The sequence below is a fragment of the Phasianus colchicus genome, chromosome 14 (assembly GCF_987193195.1).
Source record: "Phasianus colchicus chromosome 14, bPhaCol1.hap1.1, whole genome shotgun sequence".
NCBI classification, from domain to species: Eukaryota; Metazoa; Chordata; class Aves; order Galliformes; family Phasianidae; genus Phasianus; species Phasianus colchicus.
This window is the reverse complement of record NC_143449.1, coordinates 17,449,509-17,473,722: the sequence shown is the minus strand read 5'-3', so window position 1 is coordinate 17,473,722 and position 24,214 is coordinate 17,449,509. Positions and strand designations below refer to the sequence as shown.

General features: G+C 44.0%; 1 protein-coding gene across 5 annotated transcripts in view; it reads left to right on the top strand.

Moving 5' to 3' along the window:
- Positions 1-20,584, top strand: part of HTR2C (5-hydroxytryptamine receptor 2C) — a 194,349-nt gene extending 173,765 nt beyond the window's left edge. For 4 of the 5 annotated variants that reach the window (XM_031594181.2, XM_090150395.1, XM_090150396.1 and 1 more), the window contains exons 3-4: positions 10,050-10,250; positions 19,604-20,584. In XM_031594181.2, coding sequence (XP_031450041.1) covers positions 10,050-10,250; positions 19,604-20,436 — 1,034 coding nt within the window. In that variant the 3' untranslated portion in view covers positions 20,437-20,584. The remainder of the gene's footprint in view (positions 1-10,049; positions 10,251-19,603) is intronic. The other variant, XM_090150398.1, reaches the window with a different exon arrangement.
- Positions 20,585-24,214: the final 3,630 nt, after the last annotated feature.

Genomic DNA, 24,214 nt, shown 5'->3' with positions numbered 1-24,214 from the left:
GTTTCTTGGGTGGTTTGATTTCTGTTCCTGTCGACGTGCTGGCTGCAGACTCTCTTCTCTGACTGTGTTGGAGATATCAAAATAGACCAGTTGTTACCCTGACCAATTCATTTCCACCTTCTGATGATGTATAATCTTTTGTGATATGTTTATTTTAGGTAAGTTTTAGGTGTTTCATTTGTTTTTATAGAAGTCTACTTCCATCCACAATCAGACGCAACAGCTGTAGCTAAAGGTCTTGGTGTTGCTGAGATATGGAAATTGTATGACAGGCTTTTACCATACCTATTTGGCACCCACTGGGATGCAGAAAACTGTAAATGCATATCTGACACCTATGAATATTGATGACTGGTTTTAAGAGGCAGCAGAGCTGTGTCCTCGTTTGTTCTGAAAGGTGACTACTTCTCTTTCTGCTGTGTAAATTTTGAGTTTGTTAGGTAAAATTCTGAATTTGCCTTCAGAAAAGTTAACCTTTTGCTTATCCCTTTTGACCAACTTGTCGAAAATGAATGCAAAGAGAGATTGCTTATCAACACGGCGGAAGATGAAAGTTGTGAGTATGCTTTTACTGTTAAAATCTAAACAGCTGCCTGCATCCCAGATGCACAAATGTGGAACAGGGTTATTTGTTGCACATAACGTGGCAAGTTGATGTTGAAAAGCACAAACGTGAGAAAAACAGCTTCCAAGATGAAGCTATTTAAATATACCCATTCCACCTTGCTTTATCTTCTTTCCATATAGATTCTTTTTCAAGTGTTTTCTAGCCCACACTGCGTTAAGTATCTTGGGAGTAACTATTCTACTAGGGTACCCATATTACTCTCTTACATCTGCTGAATCTATGGCAACACTTCATTACGTTTTGCTAGATTATTATGTTAACATGTTATTTTATTATCACAGTTATCACTGGCTTTGATTTGTAATCAACTGCAAGTACATTGTAATAACAGTATAACCATGATAATAGAATAATGTCGCACTTGATTGCAAAGCAAAAACAAGTCTATAAAAAAAAAAAACAACACCCAATCATAGAACTTAACTAAATATCATTTCTTTAGTTTCTTTTTCTACCTCATGAGACCACTATAATTTTCTGGCTAATAGCATTGTTTCTAATACATCAGTACGCCCACACCTCATTTACCCATATTAAATTAAACTTCAACTTCATGTTAATAGAACTTATAATGGGCTGTACAATTTCTGCAAATCTCAAAAATGAAGGAGTTCAGCTGTACCCAAATGGTGGTCATGTGTTAAGTTTCGCCTTGTCTCTGATATTGCCTGTGTGCAGTATGTGCTGAGATACTGTTATGTGAAACAGGATCACGTCCTGCAGTACTGCTGTCTTTAATCCTTCTCAGGATTGCAAACGATGGACCTACGTTGTGTCTCAGGGAGGGACGTCAAGTCAGGATTAATTGATCATACAATCATGGAATCATTTGAGGTGGAAGGGACCCTGAAAAGCCAGCTGGTCCAACTCCCTGCACTGAGCAGGGACACCCACAGCTCCATCAGTGCTCAGAGCCTCATCCAGCCTGACCTTGGTTGTCTGCAGGGATGGGGCACCACCACCTCTCTGGGCACCCTGTGCCACTGCCGCCCCACCCTTGTTGCAAATAACTTTTTCCTTATATCCAGTCTAAATCTCCCCTTACGTACAAACTATTTACGATAATACTAATCTTTAGCATCCTATTTTGTGGTGTTCCAAGTTGGGCTGTCAAACCCAATGACTGGGTAGGTGCTTGGACTGAAGGGCTGATTCCAGCTTGTGCTGTGTCAGAGATCCTACAGGAGAGGCAGAAGTTCTATCTGTTGCCAATAGCCTGCTCCTGGGCTGAGGAGGGAGTCAGCCTGCAGGTTTGTGACTTTCAGAAAGGAAGAAACATTGCAACATGCCTACATGAAGTCTGCAAGCTGTCTTCTCTCCGAGATTTACTGTAGAGATGTCCTCAGTGTGGTTCTGTCTGTAGCTCAATGCAGGCAGGCTCGATTAGATGAGAGCCTTTAAAGTTGGTATTTTCTTGTGGTTACAGAAGTGGAGCAGATCACACCAGGGGGTCTCCTCTTGCATGTCCTTGTCCTGCAGTTGTCTGTGCTGTCTAGGAAAGCTGCTGTTCTGCTGACAGAGAAATGTGCTTTCCAGCAGGCACCACGTTGCTAATATTGCTTCCAGACCCAGTCCTGCTGTGGAAAATGATTTTCCAGACCTGTAAAAGGAGCCTCCAGTGTTCCTGTGTTCTCACAAAATGGGGAAGCACCGAATTGCTGGTGTCACTTGAGGTATCTGGGTTATACAGCTCCAAATCTGGATGCGTAGTTTCTTTGGGCTACTTCAGCCTGCACTGCCAGGGGAGGTGCCTTCATTCCCTCCTATGGTTACAGAGCTCGAGCATCCTGCATGCATGGGCAGCTATCAACAAGCTGTGTCCAAGTTAAACTGCTCCTTTGCTCTGCCATGGTGATGGTTCTGGGGCTGAAATAAGCGGGTAGTACAAAAAACATTGGGCTAGCAAATTATTTCAGTGTGAAAGCCACCAAAAATATTCTATCACTATTCAGGTTCCCACAGCAGAAGTTCTAAAGGGGTGAACTCCAAACTGGTACTTCTCCCATAGTGAAAGGTACATCTGTTCTTGTTCAGAAGCAACCAGGGTGTGGTGGTCAACAAGGCATTCAGTGGTAGGAGGACAGCAGGTGGCACTCATGGATTTGGAGCAGAACTTTGGGGTTTCCTAGAAAACCCTACAAATTGTATTTTGCAGTTGCTTCTTTGGAGCGCTCCCACACTGCCATTTCTACCTGTGCAAGAGTAAAGAATCAGACATGGCAATGGGCTTGGAGGAAGTTAAAAAGGGAATGCATTTTGCAAGCCCTCCTGAGATATTTTGGAATTGGAAATAGATGTCTGTGAGCATGACCAAAATACAGCTTATCTCTTTTGCTTGAAGTGATTTCTTGCCTTTGTCAGTTTTACTGAGCACACTTTAGCAAAGACTGCTCGTGCTGGCTTTTAACCTCATCAGGCAAGAAGAATGTGACTCACACTGGCAAGCAGCTCAGCCAGATAATTAACCCACTGTCCCTAATAGCTGTCTTGTGGTTGAGGAAGGTGTGCTACACAGTAAGAAGCAGAGCTGATTCACTGAACAGCTTTGATGTTCCTAAATCCATCAAAGCACTTAAGCACATGCTGAACATTGCATTGGAACCAGAGTGCTGTTAGCATGTCACCACACTGAGCATAGGCCAAAGTGGTGGCCGTGTCTCCTGTTCCCATTGTGTAAACAAAAAGGAGGCAAAGCCAATGGCTGCTTTTGAAATTACAGATCTCTCTTTGGCCTTGTGTTATGCTCTGTTCCTTGAGATGTGTTTCTTTTCTTCCTTACAAATAACTCAGTATTAGGATATGGGGAAAAATACTGACCATAATGCAAGGTATGCCAGATTGAGAAAATACCTGAAAACACCTTATCTGGATAAATCTGTGTCCTTTCACCAGCACCAGAGCTAGTCCAGGTTCCCAGAGTGGGACAGTCTAACCTTATTTCAGGGGGAAGCATTTCTTTTCAGAAAGAGTGGTGAGGCACTGGCACGAGTGGAATCACCGTCCATGGAGGTGTTCAAGAACAGCAGAGATGTGCCACCAATGAACGTGGTTAGTGGGCATGGTGGGGAAGGTTGGGGTTGCACTTGGTGATCTGAGTGGTCTTGTACAACCTTAATGATTCTATGACTTGGATGTGGGCTGTAGCACAGACACAAGTAAATCCTTTGTGTAGTGTGGCACAATATCATAGCAAAAATGATAGCAAAATATCATCATCTAGGTGCAGATGTTCAAGCTCTGGTCACAAATGGTGTTCCACCCTCCTTCTCTTTCTTGGTCATTTCTTTTACCTTCCACTCCCTTAGTCATCATATTACCCGAGAGCCCATCCTCTGCTGAGCATCTGTTGGGACACTTGGGGGCTCACTGTGTTCGAAAGTACAGCCTGCTCAGAGTATCTGGGACTGCATCTGGAGTTTCTTTGCATGGACACTGTGTCCTTGTGTTTGGCTGTGCTCAAATACATGTTTGTTAAGGGATTTAAATAGCTTTCTTCAGAAAAACACAAACTAAAAGCTTAAGCTCTGATGTAACCCAACATCCAAGAGTTCGATATGTTAGAGAAACATTCAATTCCACTCTGCTGGTGATGAAATCAGAAGTATTGGCACTGCTGCCCTTGAGATCAGCTATTCCTACAGCCAGGAATCTGGGTTGCATGAGTGTGGTCTGTTCTGTGGATGTGGTGGTAATCTCTGAGAGCTGTATGGGTTGAGCAGGACGTTCTGTACTTCTCAGGAACGTGGGGGTTTTTGACATGGCAGGTCGTGTAACTCTCGAGATGACACAAATGTCTCTCGATTATTTCTCTACGTAAATTTGAAGGAAATAAATTAGCAAAAAGGAGATATGTAGCTTTACACTTGCTGATACGCTATTTTGGGCGAAGAAATACTTCACTTTCTAGATAAGAGAGAGAAGACTAAAATCATTTCAATTCTTTAGTCCCTTGGGAATAATGCAGTGCAGTAATGTTAAAGCCCTATGTAACTGCTTTCTATTTTTGTAAAGCCTGTGGCTTCCGTGAAACTTTGTAGTGAATACTGGAAAGTCTGCTTGCATTAAGTTCTCCAGTAGCAACAGGTGACAATGGGATAAAACAACCATTAGCATAGAATCATTAAGGTTGGAAGATACCACTAGGGGTCATCAAGCCCCACCATCAACCCATCACCACCGTATACCACGTCACTAAGTGCCACCACTTGGCCATGGAGCAAAGGTTGGTTTTTTCCACAGCCCACAGTAGTGTATTTCCCTGCAGTGGGTAAGAGAATGTTGAAAAGATGCAGAATCTACCAGAAAATGTCGTGCAATCTTTTGGCCATGCCTTCTGGGCTTCTCCTCTCAGATACACCAAGGTAGCCTCTGTGAACACATTATAGAGATGTTTTGTGGCCATTTTAACAGCTGGGAATGGTGCACAGTGCTGGGATTGAGTTCAGTTCAAACATAATGACTTTCTTCCATTTTTAATTCACTTAGTTTGAAGCTACCAGTAGTTAAAATGAGGCAGTATGTGCCAGAACCCCAGTGCAAGAAATAATTCTGTGATTTTTAAGTTTTGGTGAAGCCACCAAACAACGTTAAGAGAGGCTGTATCTGAACTGGTAAGCATCTTTAGTTCTTCTTATTAAGCACCTCTTGGTTTAGTGTTTTTTCTCTATGTATGCTTTCTATACGTTTATGTATATGTATGTAATGCATTTAGATCTATACATGCATTATATGTATATGCTTATTTATATAAAATGTAATCAGGAGCCTTATTCTTTTTTTCTGTGATTTTGAAGGATATTTTCCCCTTTTTATCTGTCACAACAGTTACAGAGCGCTGGCTTAACACAATAAATTTCTTCTGAAGCCTTTTCCAAATTCCTGTTTATGGCTGGAAAAGCAGTGACTGCTGCAGCTCGCTGTGTTTGCCATGAACAATTTTTGAAGCGACAGTGATGAATTTTACATAACTCTTTGCTTTATTGTGGTGTAAGCGGGTGTTTTGTCACCCAGCATCATACCAGCTCTGCCCTGAGCATTGCACTGCCTATTCCCCGGAGGTATCCTGGGGCAGATTGTGCTATAAAGCAGTCAATATGTACAAACAGTAACAACTTTTCTAAATGTAAATAGAGTGGGCAAGACCATTTGTAGCGTGGGGTGTGTTTGTGTGTATGTGTTCACCAAATGGTATCGACTCCAGCTGAGCTCAGAGGGCTGTGGAAAGCTCATGAGATCATATTGGTGCCTTTGGGGAGGAGGGGAGGCGGCTCTTGTATCAGCCTCAGCCTATTCTGCAATCCCACAACCATTTCATCCACAGGTTCAAATGCTTTTATCCGGTTCAGCTATTCTCCTACAGCCTGGATTAATTGTTTTACCATTGCACGTATTTAATGTTGCTCTCCTGCGCTGTGTTTTGGATTGTTCAGTCCCCTCCTGCTGCAGTGGCTCTGATTTTGACTCTCGTGCACAATGACCGTGACAACGATGTTATACAACGCTTTTAACCCATATATATAAAACCTCTGACAAAAGCAATTAAATTTAATTGCTGCCATCTTTCTTGATGCAAAGCACAAAAAAAAAAAAAAAAAATTAAGGGCACTCTCATCTGACAGCAAATTATCTGCAGACAGAGATGGTCTACAACTTTGCCAAAATGCTTTTGATTTTCTGTACTTTGCTGCCAATGTTTAGTGCCATCTCAGCTGTTCGTTGACACACGAACTGCATTTTGCTTTTTCAGCTCATTGAAGTGTGGGAGGTAAATAAAAAAAACCCACACCATGGGTTTTTACCTTGACTCCTGCTTCAGTATGAGTCTTTTGACCCATGTTTCCCATGAGATGAGGAACCTTGGCCACTTGGGTTCCATGAGATGCTCTTCAGCGCTGGAAGCTGAAGATAGGATACATAGGATAGGATTATAGGATTCCATGCATTGTTTTTTTATCCCAATCAGAGCCAGAACCTCTGATCTAAAAACAATATCACTGCAGTAGACTTCTATACACTTTTCTCTACAAGTTTGTCCAGTAGAAACTTCTGGCATCCATAAAATGTCTGGAAGCAAAAAAATCCGCAGTTGGTTCATGCAGTAGGTGAAGAAATATCTCCCTTTGTTCTGGCCTGCTAATTTCCTAATTTTCTTCCATCAGCTTTACCAGCCAATGCATTTAATGTTAGACTGATTTCAATGGCAAAGATTAATTCAAAGCACAAAACTCAGAGTTTCTTCCAAAGAATTTGGGGGTTGCTATCCAGGTGCTTAGCACCGTTTCATTCTTTCCAGAGGCAAACTTAGACTGAGATGTTTTCATGCTTTCAATTGGAGATGCATTTACTAAAGCTTAGAAGAGCTGTGGTCCAAGAATTCATTGCACTCAGTCCTCTGCAATTCTAATTATATGGTAATTTCTATCATTTGTGTATGCAATTCTGTGGAATGAGAGAAAATAGAACTAATTAGAGAAATGTTACCTTCTGTAGATAGAGCCTTTTTGAGGGTAAGATTGTTTTAAATGTGTAACATTGCTTTTTTCAATCTTTGTTTGCATCTTGACTCAGTCACGGGATACGTTCCCTATGTTTTGTACATTTATTTCAACAGAAATAGCATCAACTCTTTTTCCCTTGGCTCAGATCGCTGGCTTCATGCGCTGCGTAGGTGTTTTTCAAACACACACACCGTGCTTGCATGGAAGTAACTGTGTTCTGAGATAGGATATTATGTTCTGCCCTTCGCATCAAGGTGTAATCATGCATGACAAGCTGCCATTCTACACATTTCCAGAGTGGCATTTTATTATCGCAGATCATTTTAAGAAACTTCCAAGGAAGGTGAAACATCTCCTCACTTAACTGCGTTTTCAGCCAGAAGTGCAACAGAGTGCCTTGGGATGCTGCAGACTGAAAGGGCCAGCCATTAGGAAGGCTCTCAGATCACCTTTGTCTTTACACACATCCTGACAGCTTATCTGGGTGCTAACTCTGGGCACCATTGCTCTCATCTGTTTGCAGCTGTGTGTGAGAAAAGGCTTAGCTCCGGGGCAGGTGGTGGTTCATGCTGTGCCAAGGCTGACAGCAGAGCACCTCAGCTCTCCCCATGAGTATGAACACTTATGGCTGCTTTTGCTCCTCTAATTTCTTTGGGTATAGTGCCGCTGCCCAGTCTGCAGCAACGGCAGAAGTTCCAGTGGGAATCAGCTCTGGGAAGTGTTCAGCTAGCTGAAAGGAAGGAGCAGAGGCTATTCATCATCCAGCAACGATGGAAAAATGGTTGCTGTAGAAACCTTTTCCAGGTCTGGTAAATGTCAGGAATCAGAAGGTGCCTGCTGCTGTGGCAGTGCTCCCACACACAGGGCAGCCTGGAGCTTTCTGGGGACACCTGGGTGTCCTGGCTGCCTGCCTGGAGGGGAGACCCAGCCATCTCATTGGCATCCCTCTGGGCAGAGAGCGCTGCACAGCCACAGTCGCCCCAAGTCTGCTCCCCAGTACTGCTCCATCCATCACAGCACGTTCCCCACTGCTTTTCTTCAACTCAGATGTAAAAGCAGCAAGGGGACTGAATGGATTTTAGGTTGGGCTGGCAGCAAAAGCACCTGTAGCACCTGCAGGAGATGAGGCTCGCTCTCCCCTGGAGCATTCGTTGAAGTGCTGCAGCAGTGTGAGCCTCCTGCTGCTGACAGGGAGCAGAACTGGAATTCAAAGGACATCCTTGACAAAGCAGCAAATCAGACGTGTGCTTACCTAAAGTTCTGAAAATTGCAGGTTAATGGCAGTGATGTCCTAAGCTCATTGCAACAGACAGCAGGAGGCTTGGAATTCGATCATTGCTTCATGAAGTCATAATTTAACCAAGCTCAATGGATCTTTAGAGCAGAGGTGCTTTTTGAAGTGGAGAGGCTCCAGCTGCACAGCACTTAGTTTGCTTTGGTAAGGATCTCTTAAATGCTTGCTGCTTTCACATCCATCCAGTGTCAGTTTCCTATCAATCCAATGTCAGTCCCTCTAGCAGGCGTGGTGCAGATTTGCTGGAAGAGCAGGCATATCTCCCCAGGCCTGAGCTCTTCTGCTGTGGGTTCTGTGAGTTACTCAGCAGTTCTGTGGATTTCCCAGTGCTAAATGAGCTCTTGTGTTTGAGCGTCTGCTCTTTGAGAAGTGTTCATGGCCTCCATCAGGACAACTCTTAATCATTTCCTCTGCTTCCATTCATCTTATGTTTTTGCATCTAAGGTAATACGGGTCTTTCTTTGTGTGAGTCATTTGTTTCAAAATATGCTTTCTGAGCCTAGTATTTCCCACTTTCCATTTGAGATTGATAACATGGAGTGGCAGCTTTCTTACCTTTAACAGTGGTTTTGTAGTGTGATATCGCTGGTCATGGGGGTAGACTTCAAGATTGGTTTAGATATCTGTGTTCTGAATGAAGATACAAGAATATCTCATTATGCAACTATTATGAAATCTCTCATGTTTCCAGCTGCTGTAGATACTGTTGATTTATTTTGCTATGTGTGCCAGAAGCCCAACGCTTGGCAAAGATGCACCACTGATCTCACACAATCCATTCTGGGCATTAGCACACAAGGAGTATCATCCAAAAATCAATTTTCTCTGAGCTTTAATTGAAATACCGGTGCCTCCTGAGGATCTCTCTGGGTCACTTTTATTCTCGAGCCGTGCTTCAGCCCTGAGTAAACTAATTCACAAACGCAGGCTCCCAAATCAGCTGTGTGCCAGCTGCTGTCGGACGTGGCTGTCAGTCCTCTCTATTGGTCTGCTTGTTCCTCCAAACAGTACCGCTCAGTTCTACCCCCAAAGCAATTTTTGAACTTCAGCCACTCAATCCCAGCTGCTATGTGAGGTGGCAAGTATTGCTCTGTTTTTAAGGGAAACCAGCTGGGGAGAATGTTTAAGAGAAGTAGCGAACGTTGGCTGGTGGTTGGATTGTCAGCAGGAGAGCTGTTGGCTACCTGTCTCCTGGGAAGACAGAAACTAAAGAGTAGAATCAATCTGATTAAAGCTCGTATCACCCAGCACTATGTAATCCATTGAAAAACTGTGATTAACCAATGATAATTAAATGGAGTATTGGTAGAAGGTTTGGGGAAAAATGCAGAAGAGGACGGTAGTGGGAATGGCCACCTTGAGGCGTTGCCCAATGAATGTCTCTTCATGTTTAACTACTGCCAGAAGGAGTCTTGGAAAACAGCTGTGTAGAACTGGCTGTGGGTTTGTGGAGCACCCGGAGTTGGGGGAATACCCCCAGAGAGGTTTCCTTGTCTGCTCCTCATGCACATGGCCCTTTCTGGTACTGTAGAGTGAAAATACCCAAAAGCTCTCGGAAATGATGGCCTAGCTTCCCAAATTATTTCCTTTTCTTTTTTTTCCTTTCATTTCTTTTCTCTCTATGTTTCAGATTATGCTTGGCCTTTGCCTAAACAGTTGTGCCCTATATGGATTTCCCTAGATGTGCTCTTTTCAACTGCATCTATAATGCATCTCTGTGCCATCTCTCTTGATCGGTATGTAGCAATACGCAATCCCATTGAGCACAGCCGCTTCAATTCCCGCACCAAGGCTATTATGAAAATTGCTGCAGTTTGGACCATATCCATAGGTAAGCAATGCGGCTCACGATCTTAACCGTGTCTTAATGAATAACAGTCTTCCTCCGATTTTCATTTAGGATTTTTAAGGGGGTACTCAAATTAATTTACCTGGCCTGCATGACTGAATATAACAGATGATGACTTTCATTGTGGTTGGTGGGTGCCAAAAAGTAAGTGGTCGTTTTCCAGAATCCCACCGCTTCCCATGCAGAAGCAGTGCTGCTGTGTGCATATCAATATGCCAATAACAAGGGTAACGCAGACGAATGGAACTGTAACACTGCAGTGTAAACAAAGCAGAAAATAGCATTAGCAAAGAATCTGAACGTAAAACCCGGCCAACACAAATGAGGTCTATGCTGCTGTTGCCGCAGTTAAACTTCTTGCAGTTTAAGTAAGGCAGTGTGGGTCTGAAGGCAGCTAACTGCCAGGTATTTATTGCCTCCGGTGCAGGCTTTATAGCCTGTATTACATTCCACTACGTCCAAATTGTTGCTGGGGCTGAGCTAGAGAGTTGGAAGTCATAGCGAATGAGGAGCAGGCATAAAAGAAGACAATTTTGTGTTACCTTGATTTAAAAAAAAAAACAAAAAACGTGGTAAATAAAGCAGCAGTAAAATAGATAAGAAAAGGAAAAATGATAGCAAGATGATGGTAGTATTTTTTATTATGTGAAGAAAAACATTTGGGGGAGAATTATTTCTGTGCAGTCTATAAAAGAGGCATTTGGGGCAAGGTGAGAAAGGTTGGATGACTTCTTCCTTCTGCTGCTTTTTTTTTTTTTTTTTTGGCTTCTTGAATAAAAAGCAGTCTGACAAGTATTTAATGTTTACCTTTTCTTTTGTAAAGCAGTTGCCACTTCCTGAGTGGTATTTCGAGGAAAATAATGTTTCAGGTGCTTGAACTGCTTGAACTTCTCCTGGCTTTTGCTTTCCAGTTGTGTGATCCTTGGTGTCTGGGTGCTGCAGGGTCTGTTTCTGAAGAAGCTTGTCAAGGAAAATGCTGATGGAAACAAGCAAAAAAAGAGAGGAAACACACCTTCTCTCTTCATGAGTATAACAGGAACATGTTAGAAACACACTTTCATGTGGTACAGGCCTGCTGTGGTTTCTCTACGTAGTGCAACCCGCGGTGAAATTGCATTGGATTTAATAAATTCATTCTGGGATAGGAAAGAAAGGTGCTGAATTCAATGCATGAGCGTTTGCATGCAGACAGCCTCCCCTGCAGGGCCCTCAGGCAGAGCCAGCTCTGAGCCCATGCAGCATTTTGCACTGGGGCTCCAAGAGAGCAGCCAGCAGGGCCCTGTTCATCTGTCAGCAGCATCAAGCAGCACATTGCAAAAGCCCAGGGATGGAACCATTCTGCTCCCGCTGCTGGAGCAAACTTGCACATTTTTGCCTGCGTGCTGCAGATGTATCCTTGGATAAGCTTGCTGCTGAACATGGAAGCCTTCACATGCACTTTGAGGGCTGAGCTGTGATTTGGATGGTGGGTCCAAATGAAATCAGATGAAGAACACTTCACGTGTAGTTCGCTGAGTAAGCAGACTGGCACACAGCTCTGGGGCTGAGCAAATAGATGGGAAGCAGTTGTAGGGCTGCTTCTTCCTGGAGTTACTGAGGGTGGGGATGGCTCAGGATGATGGAAATCAGGAGCACTGCAGGCTCTACTGTTCTCTGAAGGCAAAAGTACTGAACTGGGACAGGTAAGGTGACTTTGTTCTGTTGTGGAGTTGGAATGCTTCACACCTACCCAGATGTCTTGTGTGATGTTGTGTGCTCTGAATTCACAATAGGATGTGAAAAGAGCTTGGAAGGGAGCTGGAAGGGCATTTTTCTTTTGCAGACACATGGCTTCTGAGCCATCAGTACTGGGTGCTGATTTAATCCCCAGCATCCAAATGCTTTTAGGAAGAAGCTGTGAATGATCTTTCAGCAGATGTCTGTACTGTCTGGATTCTGGTGATGTTTTGCTCATCCTTTTGCTGTAGATACAGCTGACCCACAGAAGTCTTTCCTTGAATGCCTTTTTTTTGAAGATGGAGGCAGAATCAATAATTCTGTTCAGGATGTGGAGCAGCAGGGCACTGAAATGCTGTTGGTTTTCTGCCCTCCCCAATTCATGTGATAGCATTTATCCATCTACTCAGAATTTCTCAATGAGGTTGCTTTAGCAGGGAAAGAAAAACTCTTGGTACGTCTCTGGCTTATTTAGCATAACTATTTTTATTTCATAAACTAATGCAGAATTGTAAAGACAAAGGAATCAACTGAACATGAAATGGAAGAGAAGAACCTGCCTGAGGTTTGTTATCCTCCAGTTCCACCCCACCTGTCACTTGTTAAGGCCTGATGAAAACTCACACTGCTCTCAGGAGGATGAAATGGGTTGAGCAAATTCACCCCCCTTCAGTATCAGTGTCACGAAATAATCTGTGCATCACTGCATGAAATCAAGTAACAAAGTTCAGGCCAGTCAGTTTGTATTTCCCAAATCCTGCTTCAGTTGGACCAAAGAAGCTTTTAAATATATCCCAAGTAAAGAATCCTGAATTCTGTTCCCCAATCAGAATTTAAAATCAGAAGGAAAAAGCATGGCATCTCTCTGAATAGAGGAGTTCTGCATTCCATTTTCCTGAAATGTTAATGCTGGCAGCAAAATATATGATAGAGGTTCTTTGATCACTGAGCTATGAATTTGGCAGGTTGCACAAGCCGAAACTCATGGCTGGGTTTTGAAGCAGAGGAACACGAGAGGTCCTCCCGTCTGTTGGCAATTGCCTTGCAAGTGGATCTGTTCCAATGTCCTCTTTGTTCTGCATCTAAAGTGCGTCACAGTCAGCTGCCCTGTGTCTGAGCAAACAGCCAAAGCGACGTTCTGTGTCTGGGTGGAGAAAAGTGGGTGCTATGGAACGCTGGGCTGAGTGCTTTGTGAACAGGGCTTTTGTGACAGTGCTCTGCAAAAGCTGCAAATAGAAATGTAGGCAACGGAAACGGCCAAACAATTGAAAGTGAAAATAAATAATGGTGGTGAGCTTGCTGGCAGAGTTGGGATGTTTCCTTGCTTCAGGCTTTGCACTGTTGCAGGTGGAAAGGTTTACACTAAAACATGTACCTGACTCCCTTATCCTGCCCTGAGACAGGTGACCTTGGGCCATTTTTCCCATTAGATTAAAGAGAGAGGAAATCTCCATGCAGCATACAGAAGGAGCGATGAGGCAGTCAGACTCTACATGCACACCTCATGATGGAGGAAAAAGCATTAAAGTACCATCAAAGATGCAGGCTGTGCAGCCTCCTTCATGCATGTCATCCTAACAGTGTCCTTACAGGGCTTTCAGCTCTCGGCTGAGCCTCTCCCTGTCTCACTGATGGAACATTCTTTGTGTGGCATTGCTGGTATTAAAAGGCGTTGTATTTTTCTTACAGGCTAAGGACAGATATTGCATGGGAATGATGGATAAGGCTGCTAGGAGCAATTCATTTAGCTGTTCTTGAGGATGAGATCGCACACCCATGTGTTTGTTTGCAGACTTCAGGCCCCAGTTAGCAAACAAAGCTTTGGTCACATTTCATGGAAGAGTTGGCCAAAACAACCACTAATGGGGGAGGCAACCAATGGAGGGTTTAATGCACTCCTAGGAGTTTGCTGAGACCTTTCTTACCAAGAAGGGTTGCTCTATTTGTGGCTATTCCTTGGTCATCACCTTGCTTTATGGCTTAGAATACAGCGCTAAGGCTTCTTCTGCCTTCGTTTCCCATTTGTTTAAACTGCCTACAAGGTTGTTTTCTCTGAAGCCATTCTTCTGCCTGAGCTGCTGTAGCTTCATTCCCAAGGGAGCATCAATCTCTCTGGCACATCAGCAGGAGTTAGCGGGGTGATGAAGACCATAGCAGTTGAAAAGCTGAGTTTGTAGCAAGGGAACTGCCTTGGCATTTCTGTCATGGGTGCTGAAATTAGTTTGATTTTGACATCAAACGCCAGTGAAATATTTTACCGTGGAGAGCAGCAGCAGGTGGTGACAGTCTGTGTTTTGTGCAGAAGATGGATTGACCATCCCAGCAGATCCACTCCTGGGGGAAGGGGAAATACTGCTGTGTCCTACTTGAGGTTGCTGCTCCTGGACATGAGATCAGGCATTGCTATGTGATTTTAACAAGGCAAGAGAACTGATTTAGCAAAATAGAGGGGCAGGTGGAAAAATCATTTATTTCTTTTGTCTTCTGCTGGCATTTGCTAGTTTTCCTTCTGGGCTTGGGTTGTTCGGTGCTCTTACAAGGTTTAAGTAAAGGTCAGCAGCTTGCTCAGGCACAGGCAGTAATTGCGTTCCTCTGTTTGCAGTTGTGCTCTTTGCAGGCAGGAAGATCCTTCAAAGTTCTGCCCTCTTTTATCTTTGCCTTTAAACCAACACAAGGCTGGCACCGTTGTTCTGTTAGAACACTTCGATAAAACCAGACCTAATCCATCCCTGAAGGTGCGTTGTTACTGCATTAGCACATGAAATGCACTGCAATTAGTCTGCTGACATATGGGGAATATGGAATTTGTATGTTTTTGAATGCTTCCAAAGATGACATCCTTCAATTTGCCGCTGAAGAGCTCGCTTCCTGAAAACCAGTGCCTTTTCTTTCTTAATGCAAGTCAAGAGGCTGCTGTCTGCTGGGGTTTGTGCTGCTCACTGTCTGTTAGTTATTATTAGAGAAGCATGCAGGCATTTTGCAAGACGCTTCTGTTAAGAAACCAAACTGAATTATTTTAGTGTTCTTTTTTTTCTGAGAGTCTTTAGAGAGTCAGTTCTTTAATACTAATGCACAGTTACAGCAGCTGCTAACATTCAGGTCAACCTACTAATGAGTATGAGGGCAAAGAAATGGACTTAAACAGGCAGCATTTAGCATGGACAGCAATGTTCTTGCCTTTGCAGCACAGGCAGCTTTTGTGACAGCTGTAGGCTATATGCCTGGCACACACCTCTTTCTCTATGTTTCACCTGCAGTCCAGGCCTGGGGCCCCCAGTACAAGAAAGATGCAGAGCTCACAGAATGAGTCCAGAGGAGGGCCACTGAGATGATCAGAGGGCTGGAGCAGCTCTCCTATGAAAGAGAGAACTGGGATTGTTTAGCTTGGAGAATAGAAGGCTCTGGGGAGACCTCACTGTGGCCTTCCAGTACTTGAAGGGAGCGTATAAACAGGAGGGGAATGGCTGTTTGTGAGGGTGGATGGTGATAGGACAAGGGGGAGCGGTTTTAAACTGAGACAGGGCAGGTTTAGGTTAGATATTAGGAGGAAGTTTTTCACACAGAGGGTGGTGAGGCACTGGAACAGGTTGCCCAAGGAGGCTGTGGATGCCCCATCCCTGCAGGCATTCAAGGCCAGGCTGGATGTGGCTCTGGGCAGCCTGGTCTGCTGGTCGGTGACCTGCACATAGCAGGGGGTTGGAACTGGATGAGCATTGTGGTCCTTTGCAACCTGGGCGATTCTATGATATTCTATGATATCTTTTCATTGTGTGCAAATGCCAAGAGGGTGATGGTGAGGGCCAAAGCCCACCTGCGTTAGCAGAGCCCTCACCATCATTCACAGCAGGCTTTGGATCCAGTTGTGACACCAGAAGAGCTCCCAGCACCCCCAGCTACGAGCAGAAAAACATGACTCCACTTGTGTTCAACACTGAGAATCCCACATGTGGAAAGGCAAAGTAAACAGTGTGGAGGCTCATGTTTCCTTTACTGAGGTTGTTATCCCTGAAGGAAATCAAATCTCTTCTCGTACAAGAATGTTATGAAACAGAATGAGAATTATTTCCTTTCTTAGCAGAAAAAAGCCACGAAAAACTCCACCTTTCCAGTAATCTCCATCAGTCTCATAGGCTTTCATGAAAGAAAACAAGATATCAAACACAAACACAGTATTGTTTTTCATTTACTCCTACATTTTGTGAGTGTCGGTTGTACATTTGGATTTTTTACCTGGCTTTTTCTGGAGCAAGCTGGGGAAATGTTTTACAAAGCCATGTTTGTAATCATTGGGGTTTCGTTTTATTAATTGGGAATCTGTGAAGAGCATCTGTTTACTCTGTGTCTGCAGCATTGTCTTGGCCCTGTTTGATGAGCTGCTCTGCTGGCTTGAGAACAGCTCTGATGATGACAAGAAGCAGCAATGGTAGAACAGCTGTAAGGATGGTGAGGAGCGTGCCAGCTCGGTGCAAGGATGAGGTCTGGGGAACGTTCTGCAGCGGGGCTCAGAGCTGAGCAGTGGTCGGCTCAGCCCCTGTGCTGGTGGAGTGAGGTTGGCTGCCCTGTGAGCAGGTGATCTCTGTTCTTAAACTGTGAACGGTGGCAACCACAGCATTAGTACTGTGGGTCATTTGGGTCAAGAGGAGTATAATGCTTTCTCCATGCTCGTTCCAACAGCTGAATTGAAATAAGGCAGGGACTCCTGCTTACCCTCGTTCAGATGCTACAGGGATGCTTACTGGTATATGCAGCACACGGTGATTGGGGTAAGCTATTAAAACCAAGGTCAGGCTGTGAGCAAGGAGAGATTTGTGCATTTGGGATTGTGGCAGCTGTGATGTTGTAGGAACCCTCCCACAGAAGGAAGCCTCTCTGGGGTATCTGAGACCTTCACAGCCCTTTGCTTCTCTGTGCTGGGGGTGTAGAGTTGCTCCCTTTGTCCAACAGACTCGGTTCCCCCTGGGGTGAATCAGTGATAAGGCTCATATTAAAGAGTTCTGTTTATGAAGCTATGATTAAAACATGTACCTGCTGTAATGAAACGACCTGCAAAGGAGAAGTGCGAGGCATTTGAGATGAGATGAATGCTGCCTGTTCATCAGTAGTGCTGTAGGATAGCTGGCAGCTGAATGAATACAAGTTGGCAAGCTCCTCGGAGGGCATCTTTCCTCCTTCTGCTGTTTAGTAATGGGATTTTCCTGGATAGGAGGAAGGAGCAAGCAAAGACCTGGTGCTCACTCTTTTCTGTGCTTTCTCTATTTTAAATCCCACTTTATTACGAAGGAGGTGGCAGGCATTTTCCCATTACTGCTGCTACAGCACTGTGGTCAGTGCTGGGGAATCTTATGCTCATGCAGAGATTTAGAATGCCATCAGCACTCCTGACCTGTATATACTCATCATACCCCAGAACTAGATCATTCTTCCTGAATGTACTTTATGTGTGTGACCATGAGGTGAAACCTCATCTCATTTCCTTTGATGAAAGCAATAACACTAAATTCCATGATGAATACTTCATGAATAATCCTGTATTCCTTTCTGTGGTTTGTTTCAAGGGAAGTGTGTTTTATAAGACTCTAAAGTATGAAGCTACCTATGTAAATACAATCCCAGCATAATGTCATTGATTTAAATCAGATTTCTTCTTTGTGCAAAGGCTGTTTGGTCCACCTCCCACCGTTTTTGGGATGTCTGGTATTTGATGGAGCCAAAGCATCAGAAAGAGGCATTTAACAATAAAGAGTCAGTGTCGCGATTGGCTGAAGGTTATTTCAGACACAGACTTGGTACAGGCAAGTTAAAAGATATATTAGAGAGGAAGGAAGTACCTTGCTAAGGGTAAGCTGATAAACAATAGTGGGATTATCACTTGGGTTAAAGGAGCGCATGCTGTAATCACAGGAGGCATTTATATTCATTACTTTTCGAGAAGAAATTCCTTCACTGACTTACTGGCAAATGGTAATTATATGGTAATGACAGATTGCAGATGTATTCTTCAGAATCTTGGAAAACACTTAGCTGGAATGGGAAAAATCCCTGGTTAATATCTTTAGCATGTTGCTCTCTCTCTTTAGAAATTCAGACTCCCAGAAGAATAGCTCTAAGACTTGTGCTGCTCACGACTATCCAAAAAAAACCATCCAGGCACAGCAGTGACCTCAACATCGGTTATTGCTGGGGAGAAGGAAGAGCATGGCCAGCTCTACAGATATGTGTGCAGAAGGAAAGCCCACAGCCAGGCAGGAGCTGTGGGAGAAGGGAACAAGAACCATTCTGCTGCTCCTTTGAAAGTGCAGAGAGGAATTTATAAAGAAATGGAGAAAGATAACCAAAGGCATAAAATGAGGATAAAGTAATAGGAAAGCATTCTTTGCTTCTAAAAGGGATGTTAGAAGGCAGAGATGATACAGGTCTATAAAATCATTGGGGAGGTGGAAAAGGTGACCAGAGAGTGATTTTCACCATTTCTCACAGAAGAAGAACTGTGGGGAGTGAAAGGAAATTATCAAGTTTAAAATAAGCCGGCTGTCGTTTGCTCACATGGCAAGCAGTAATGGAACTTATTGGCACTACACATTGTGAAGGTACAAATGGGGTCGAGAATTTGCAGAAGGCAGATCTACACAAAGCTGAAATGCCAAGTGCTGCTCCATTCTGTACCACAGCCATCACATCTGGTGATTGCCAAAGACTCGAGGCAGGGCTGAGTGAGACATGATGGCCTAGCTAGATCTGGCCCACCACATCTCTTCTGACACGTACATAGGTAAAAAGATTCCAAAACATTTTGTTGTTGCTTCTGGCAATGTGTAGACAGATTTCCTTGGAAGGCTTCAAGTCCCTTCTGGTGTGGGACTGAGATCCCACGTGCCAAAGAGCTCAGCAGCATGGACACAGCTGTCTGCAGAGACCCTCTGGGCAGGATTCCTGCTGCTGCTCCAGGATGCCTGATGTCCTGAAATCCAGGACAAACCAGCTGTGTCTTTGGTAGGAATCGAAGTAGCAGTGCTTGTGGTACTTATCAGTTTCGTGGATGTTCGTGGATGAATGCCTGGGCAGGCAGGGCATGCAGGGATCACTCTCTGCTTGCACCCCAATAAGAATCCAGAAAGCTAGGAGCTTTTCTTCCAGATGTCCATGTTGCCATGGTAAAAGTAGCCATTTTTCTATCAGGATTATTTTCATGTCTTAACCAAACACGCTTCCAATTCTTCATTCTTTTGCATTTTGATCATTTTCTTTTGTAATATTCACTAATATCTACCCTGTGCCCGTGATTTCAAACGGCCCCAAAGCAGCAGTGACACAGCAGTGGGATGGCTGTCTTTCCTACACCAACGAAGACTAGAAAAAGTGCTTGACAGTGCAGTTGTGTTGGTTTTGCTGTGTTGCTATGAAGTTGTAATTGCTCCCAATGAAGGGTGCTCACACCCTGGAGCTGCACTCTGTGGAGCGTTGTTACGTGAGGCTTTATCTTCCATGTGGAAGTAATAACTTCTCTGTCAGGCAGTCTCAGGCAGTGGGCTAAATGCATGCAGGATGTGCATCTTCTGTGCTCCCTCTCTGGATCCCTGTCTGTCCTGTTAACCATCTCTTTTTCGTTCTCGTTCTTCTAGGGATATCTATGCCCATTCCAGTCATTGGTTTGCAGGATGACTCCAGAGTGTTCATCAATGGGACCTGCGTCCTCAATGATGAGAACTTCGTCCTCATTGGGTCTTTCATGGCATTCTTCATCCCTCTCATCATCATGGTGATCACATATTGCCTGACCGTCCAGGTGCTGCAGAGACAGGCCACGGTGTTCATGTGTGGAGAGGTGCCCAAACAGAGGAGGAGCAGCGTGAACTGCCTCAAGAAAGAAAACAACACAGAGCACATTTCGATGCTTCACAACCACGAAGGGGCGTCGCATTTGAACTCTCCTGTGAGTAAGGAGGCAGTGCTTTTTCGGAAAGGAACTATGCAGTCCATCAACAATGAGCGAAGAGCCTCCAAGGTCCTGGGCATCGTTTTCTTTTTGTTTCTCATCATGTGGTGCCCATTTTTCATCACTAACGTCATGTCCGTGCTTTGCAAGGAAGCCTGCGATAAAGACCTCTTGAGCGAACTCCTCGATGTGTTTGTTTGGGTGGGGTATGTTTGCTCAGGGGTTAATCCCCTCGTATACACACTCTTCAATAAAACCTACCGCAGGGCTTTCTCCAGTTACATCCGCTGCCAATACAAGACCAGCAAAAAATCAGCACTGCGACAGAATCAGTGTCTGAATGTTGCTTCGACAGCTTTATACGGGAAAGATCTGACTTTAACCAGTTATCGAAATGGCAATGAACTCAACAGCATGGAACTAGATGAAGCTGAGGAGGGCCTCGAAATGCAACCAGGGACTTCAGAGCTCTCCATAAACAGCTGTAATGTTGTGAGCGAGAGAGTGAGCTGTGTGTAAAGGTGGCTCACACAGCCTTCGGCTATGGGCAATCTGTGGCCAAAATATATTGTATAAAAATGTAAGCGTTGGTCAATGGACGATGTAAATACTGCATTCTGAACAAAGATTTTTTTTAAGGAGAAAAAAAAAAAAAGAGATTTGTCTTTCCAGTCCAGTACTTAAAATCATATATATTAATATACTGCAGTGAAGTTTAAGGTTCTATATTTACTGTTAATACTAGATCAGATCTAGTTACTTTGCATATGTCATGGACAAAATGTTTGAATTCTTCTTCCAGTGCATGAACAAAAATGCTGAATATTTATCTCAGGTGGCATTTGCTGGAGTCCAGAATGGCACGTTAATAGTTATATATCAAATACATGCTATTAGACTTGGTCAGTATAACTTTCTTTTTCAAGTTGACAGTAAATATATACTTTAAATCCTCACCCCTATTTGTGGCGTGTAAAGAGTGTACAGAAACCTGGCAGAGACAGCACGAGAGCTGTAGGCAGCTGGCCAGATGTGTCGTGGTAAGGGTCGTGGCTCGCTTGCATCCTGGGGCAACATTTCACTTCTAGGGACCATCCTGCTGCTTCCTCTCCATTCACCAGTTTGATCCTAGGTTGGGAATGTGTTTCTGGTGTGGTGTTGGGATCGCTTGCAAACTTGGAGGAGAAGCATGAGAAAGAGAGCCAACTTGTTATCTGCTTTAACCCATTTTAAAAATGGAGGGTGTCAGATTTGTAAAATGCTCTCCCCTGTTCTTGTAGACACCCGTGTGCTCCCGGATGGAGGAAGCAGTACTCAGAATGGGTGGCACTGCCTTCAGAGGACCGTTTGGATGATCAGGTCATTGGTTGACCTGGAGAGGAGAGCTCTGGCTTTGTGGGAGCTCACCTTCTCCTTCCCCTCACCTCTTTAGCTTGTTTTGCATTTGCTTTTATTTTCCCAGAGACAGGGATGTGCAGTGCTGGGGGTAAAACAACGCATTGGATGTAGAGCAAAATGTGCTGTGCTCTTGGCACAGGTCGGGAGGAGGCTGCGGGGTGCGGGATGTTCTTCCCCAGGGGATGCTCAGGAGAGAGGCATAAATGAGGATCCCTTTTTTCCCCAGCCTTGGGAAAGAGGGGGAACAGGACAGGGTGTGTGGCTGGAGCAGTTTGCTATAGGTTCAGTAACAAACTATGACCAGGGAAGCAGACAAGGAATTACAACTTGGAACATGTCTATATGGAAGATTAATCTGGATTATCTGTTCAGTTTGATTTACTCAATTTCACTCCCAAAGTAAATTATCCTATATCACGTTAAAGCCACTTATATCTTAATGAAACCATCCACATCATGTTTTAATGCAATTGAAGTAATCTGCTTTTAATTCACACCGTAAGCAATTGGAATTAATTCCCCTCTGTGCTCCTATGTAGACAAACCCTGAAAGGCAGCAACACATCCTTCTGGCACAGTGCCTCTGGGTGATGCCACTTGTACAGTTTGCCTTGTGCAGGGTGCTGTGTGATGCCAGATCTAACCCATAATGTTTTTACATCTTCATTAACTAACAGACAAATGCTGCAGTCATCCATCTAACATGGATGTATTTAGCACTGCTAACAGCCTCCCATGAAATTCCTCAGAACAAGAAGCTTACACAAGGCATGGATAAATTGCATTTTGCTGATGTGAACTGTTTGCACTCTAAGCTTGCTGTGATCATCCCTCCTGAACCCAAGTGAAGGAGAAACACAACATTCTGAAAGCACGCTGGTGCATTGTAGTGCTGTTGCTTTGCTGTGCACAGCAACAACCTGGCTGAGGCAGGTTGCATCTGCTGCTGGTTTGTGTCTAGCTTGATTCAGTGAAGCTGGTGGCCCTCTCTTGTCCTTCATTCCATCCTGTGCAAAATCCGTAGTACTTCCATGCAGGCAGGCGAGGTATCTGAGCAAGGTGCATGGTGTGTGTGCTGGTCTGCTGATGCTGGTGCAGGTTGAATGCTTGGGAATGCACCTGCCTGTCCAAAAAGGTCTGTAACCCACAGGAAAATCACTGACACAGACTTGTGCCTTCAATGACCGCCCTTTGTTCTGCGTCAGATTTGGATATTTCAAGTGGTACAGAAAAATCAGAAAGATCGCATTGCTTTCAAAATTCTGCTTTTATTTTTTTTTACTTGGGTGAATTCATAGCTCATCTTTTACAGCCATATATGTGTCTGTGTGTATATATGTGCGTGTACGTATATATACGCATATATATATATATATAGAAGTCAACAGACATGGAAAGCATTTAGCAATAAGTTGAATTTCAGTAGCTTCTAGCACTCGTGTGAATAGCTCATTGGCCACAGCATCCTCCAACTTGTACCACACAAAGGTCTTCTCTTTGCATAGGAGCCTTCATGTCTTACCTCTGCCAGTTCTGTTGTATGGGCGAAAAGGGCACCCGCTCTATTGGGATGTAAATAACAAGACCTGAACTGAGAATTTACAGAGTTTTTATAAATGTTTTTAAAATAATTCAGCACTGGGACTGTAAATATGTCGAGCGTTGCTACTCAGCTGGACCCGTTCTGATGGATGTTCTTCTCCAGATAACCAGACAAGGGGACTGCCTTATAGCCTGTGTTATCTCCCTGCCGGGGGCTGATAACATTTTTGGGAATGATTAAACACTGTCTCTTACCCAACTTCCTTTGGGTCATTCACATCAGGGTTTTGTGATGCTGCTATTAATTTATTAAAGAAAGATTGTTGGTTTAATCACTCTTTTTTTTTTTTTTTTTTTTTTTTTTTTTTTTCATGGTCGATTGGAAAATAAATAAATGGACATGCCCTCTCTTTCTTTCCTATTTCACCAATTAAAATGTTTCCTGGTCAAAAATACGTCTGACCAAAATTAAAATAACAGCAAGAAATGGAGATAACGAACTTTGTTTCTCCTCCCCCTCTCAGATCATAGCCTGTGGTTGTTCTAACCATAGCAATTAGTGCAGATAACCCAACATTTCTACCATGCTAAACAAAATAATGCTGACAAACAGCGATCTTCCCCCACTTCTCCTTCCTTCCTCCACGAATGTCTTTTGAAAATGATGTTTTAAAAATTGCTTCAGTTTGAAGAGTTAAGTTAACCACCATCACCTTGCTCTCATAGCAGCTTTGCTATGCTGAATTGTAGCCGTTACCCACAATAGTGCCTCAGGATTACCCTCTGTGGGCTCTGGGTCAGTGCTCACATCTCGGCTCAGGTACAGTGCTGTCTTCTGTTTGTTCTGCCTTTTGTGTCCTTTGAAGAAGAAAAGCAAACCACAAGTAGCTTCTCAGAAGTATTATTTAGCTTTTAATGAGGAGCGTTTGGTGTTCTCACAGGCAAATGATGGTAACTCGGTGTTCCAAATGTGGCATCCATCATGTGAGAAAGATGCAGATGTCTCTTGGGCAGGTTTTCCTCCCTGGGTCACGGTGTGCTGAGCTGAAAACTGCACCTGGCTTTGTCTCCATTTCTCTCTGGGCAAAGAAAATTGTCAGAAATTTTTCCTGGGAAGGAGCTCCCAGAGCTTGCCAAGACTTTGGGCGTTGTAATGAAAACGTATTGGTGAAGTTGGGGGTCAGGCTGGATGGGCTCTGAGCACTGATGGAGCTGTGGGTGTCCCTGCTCAGTGCAAGGAGTTGGACCAGCTGGCCTTTAAGGGTCCCTTCCACCTCCAACGATTCACTGATTATAAGCTGCTGTAACAAAATATGCTTTCATTTCTTTGTGCCTGTGAAGTTGCTATTGACTGTTT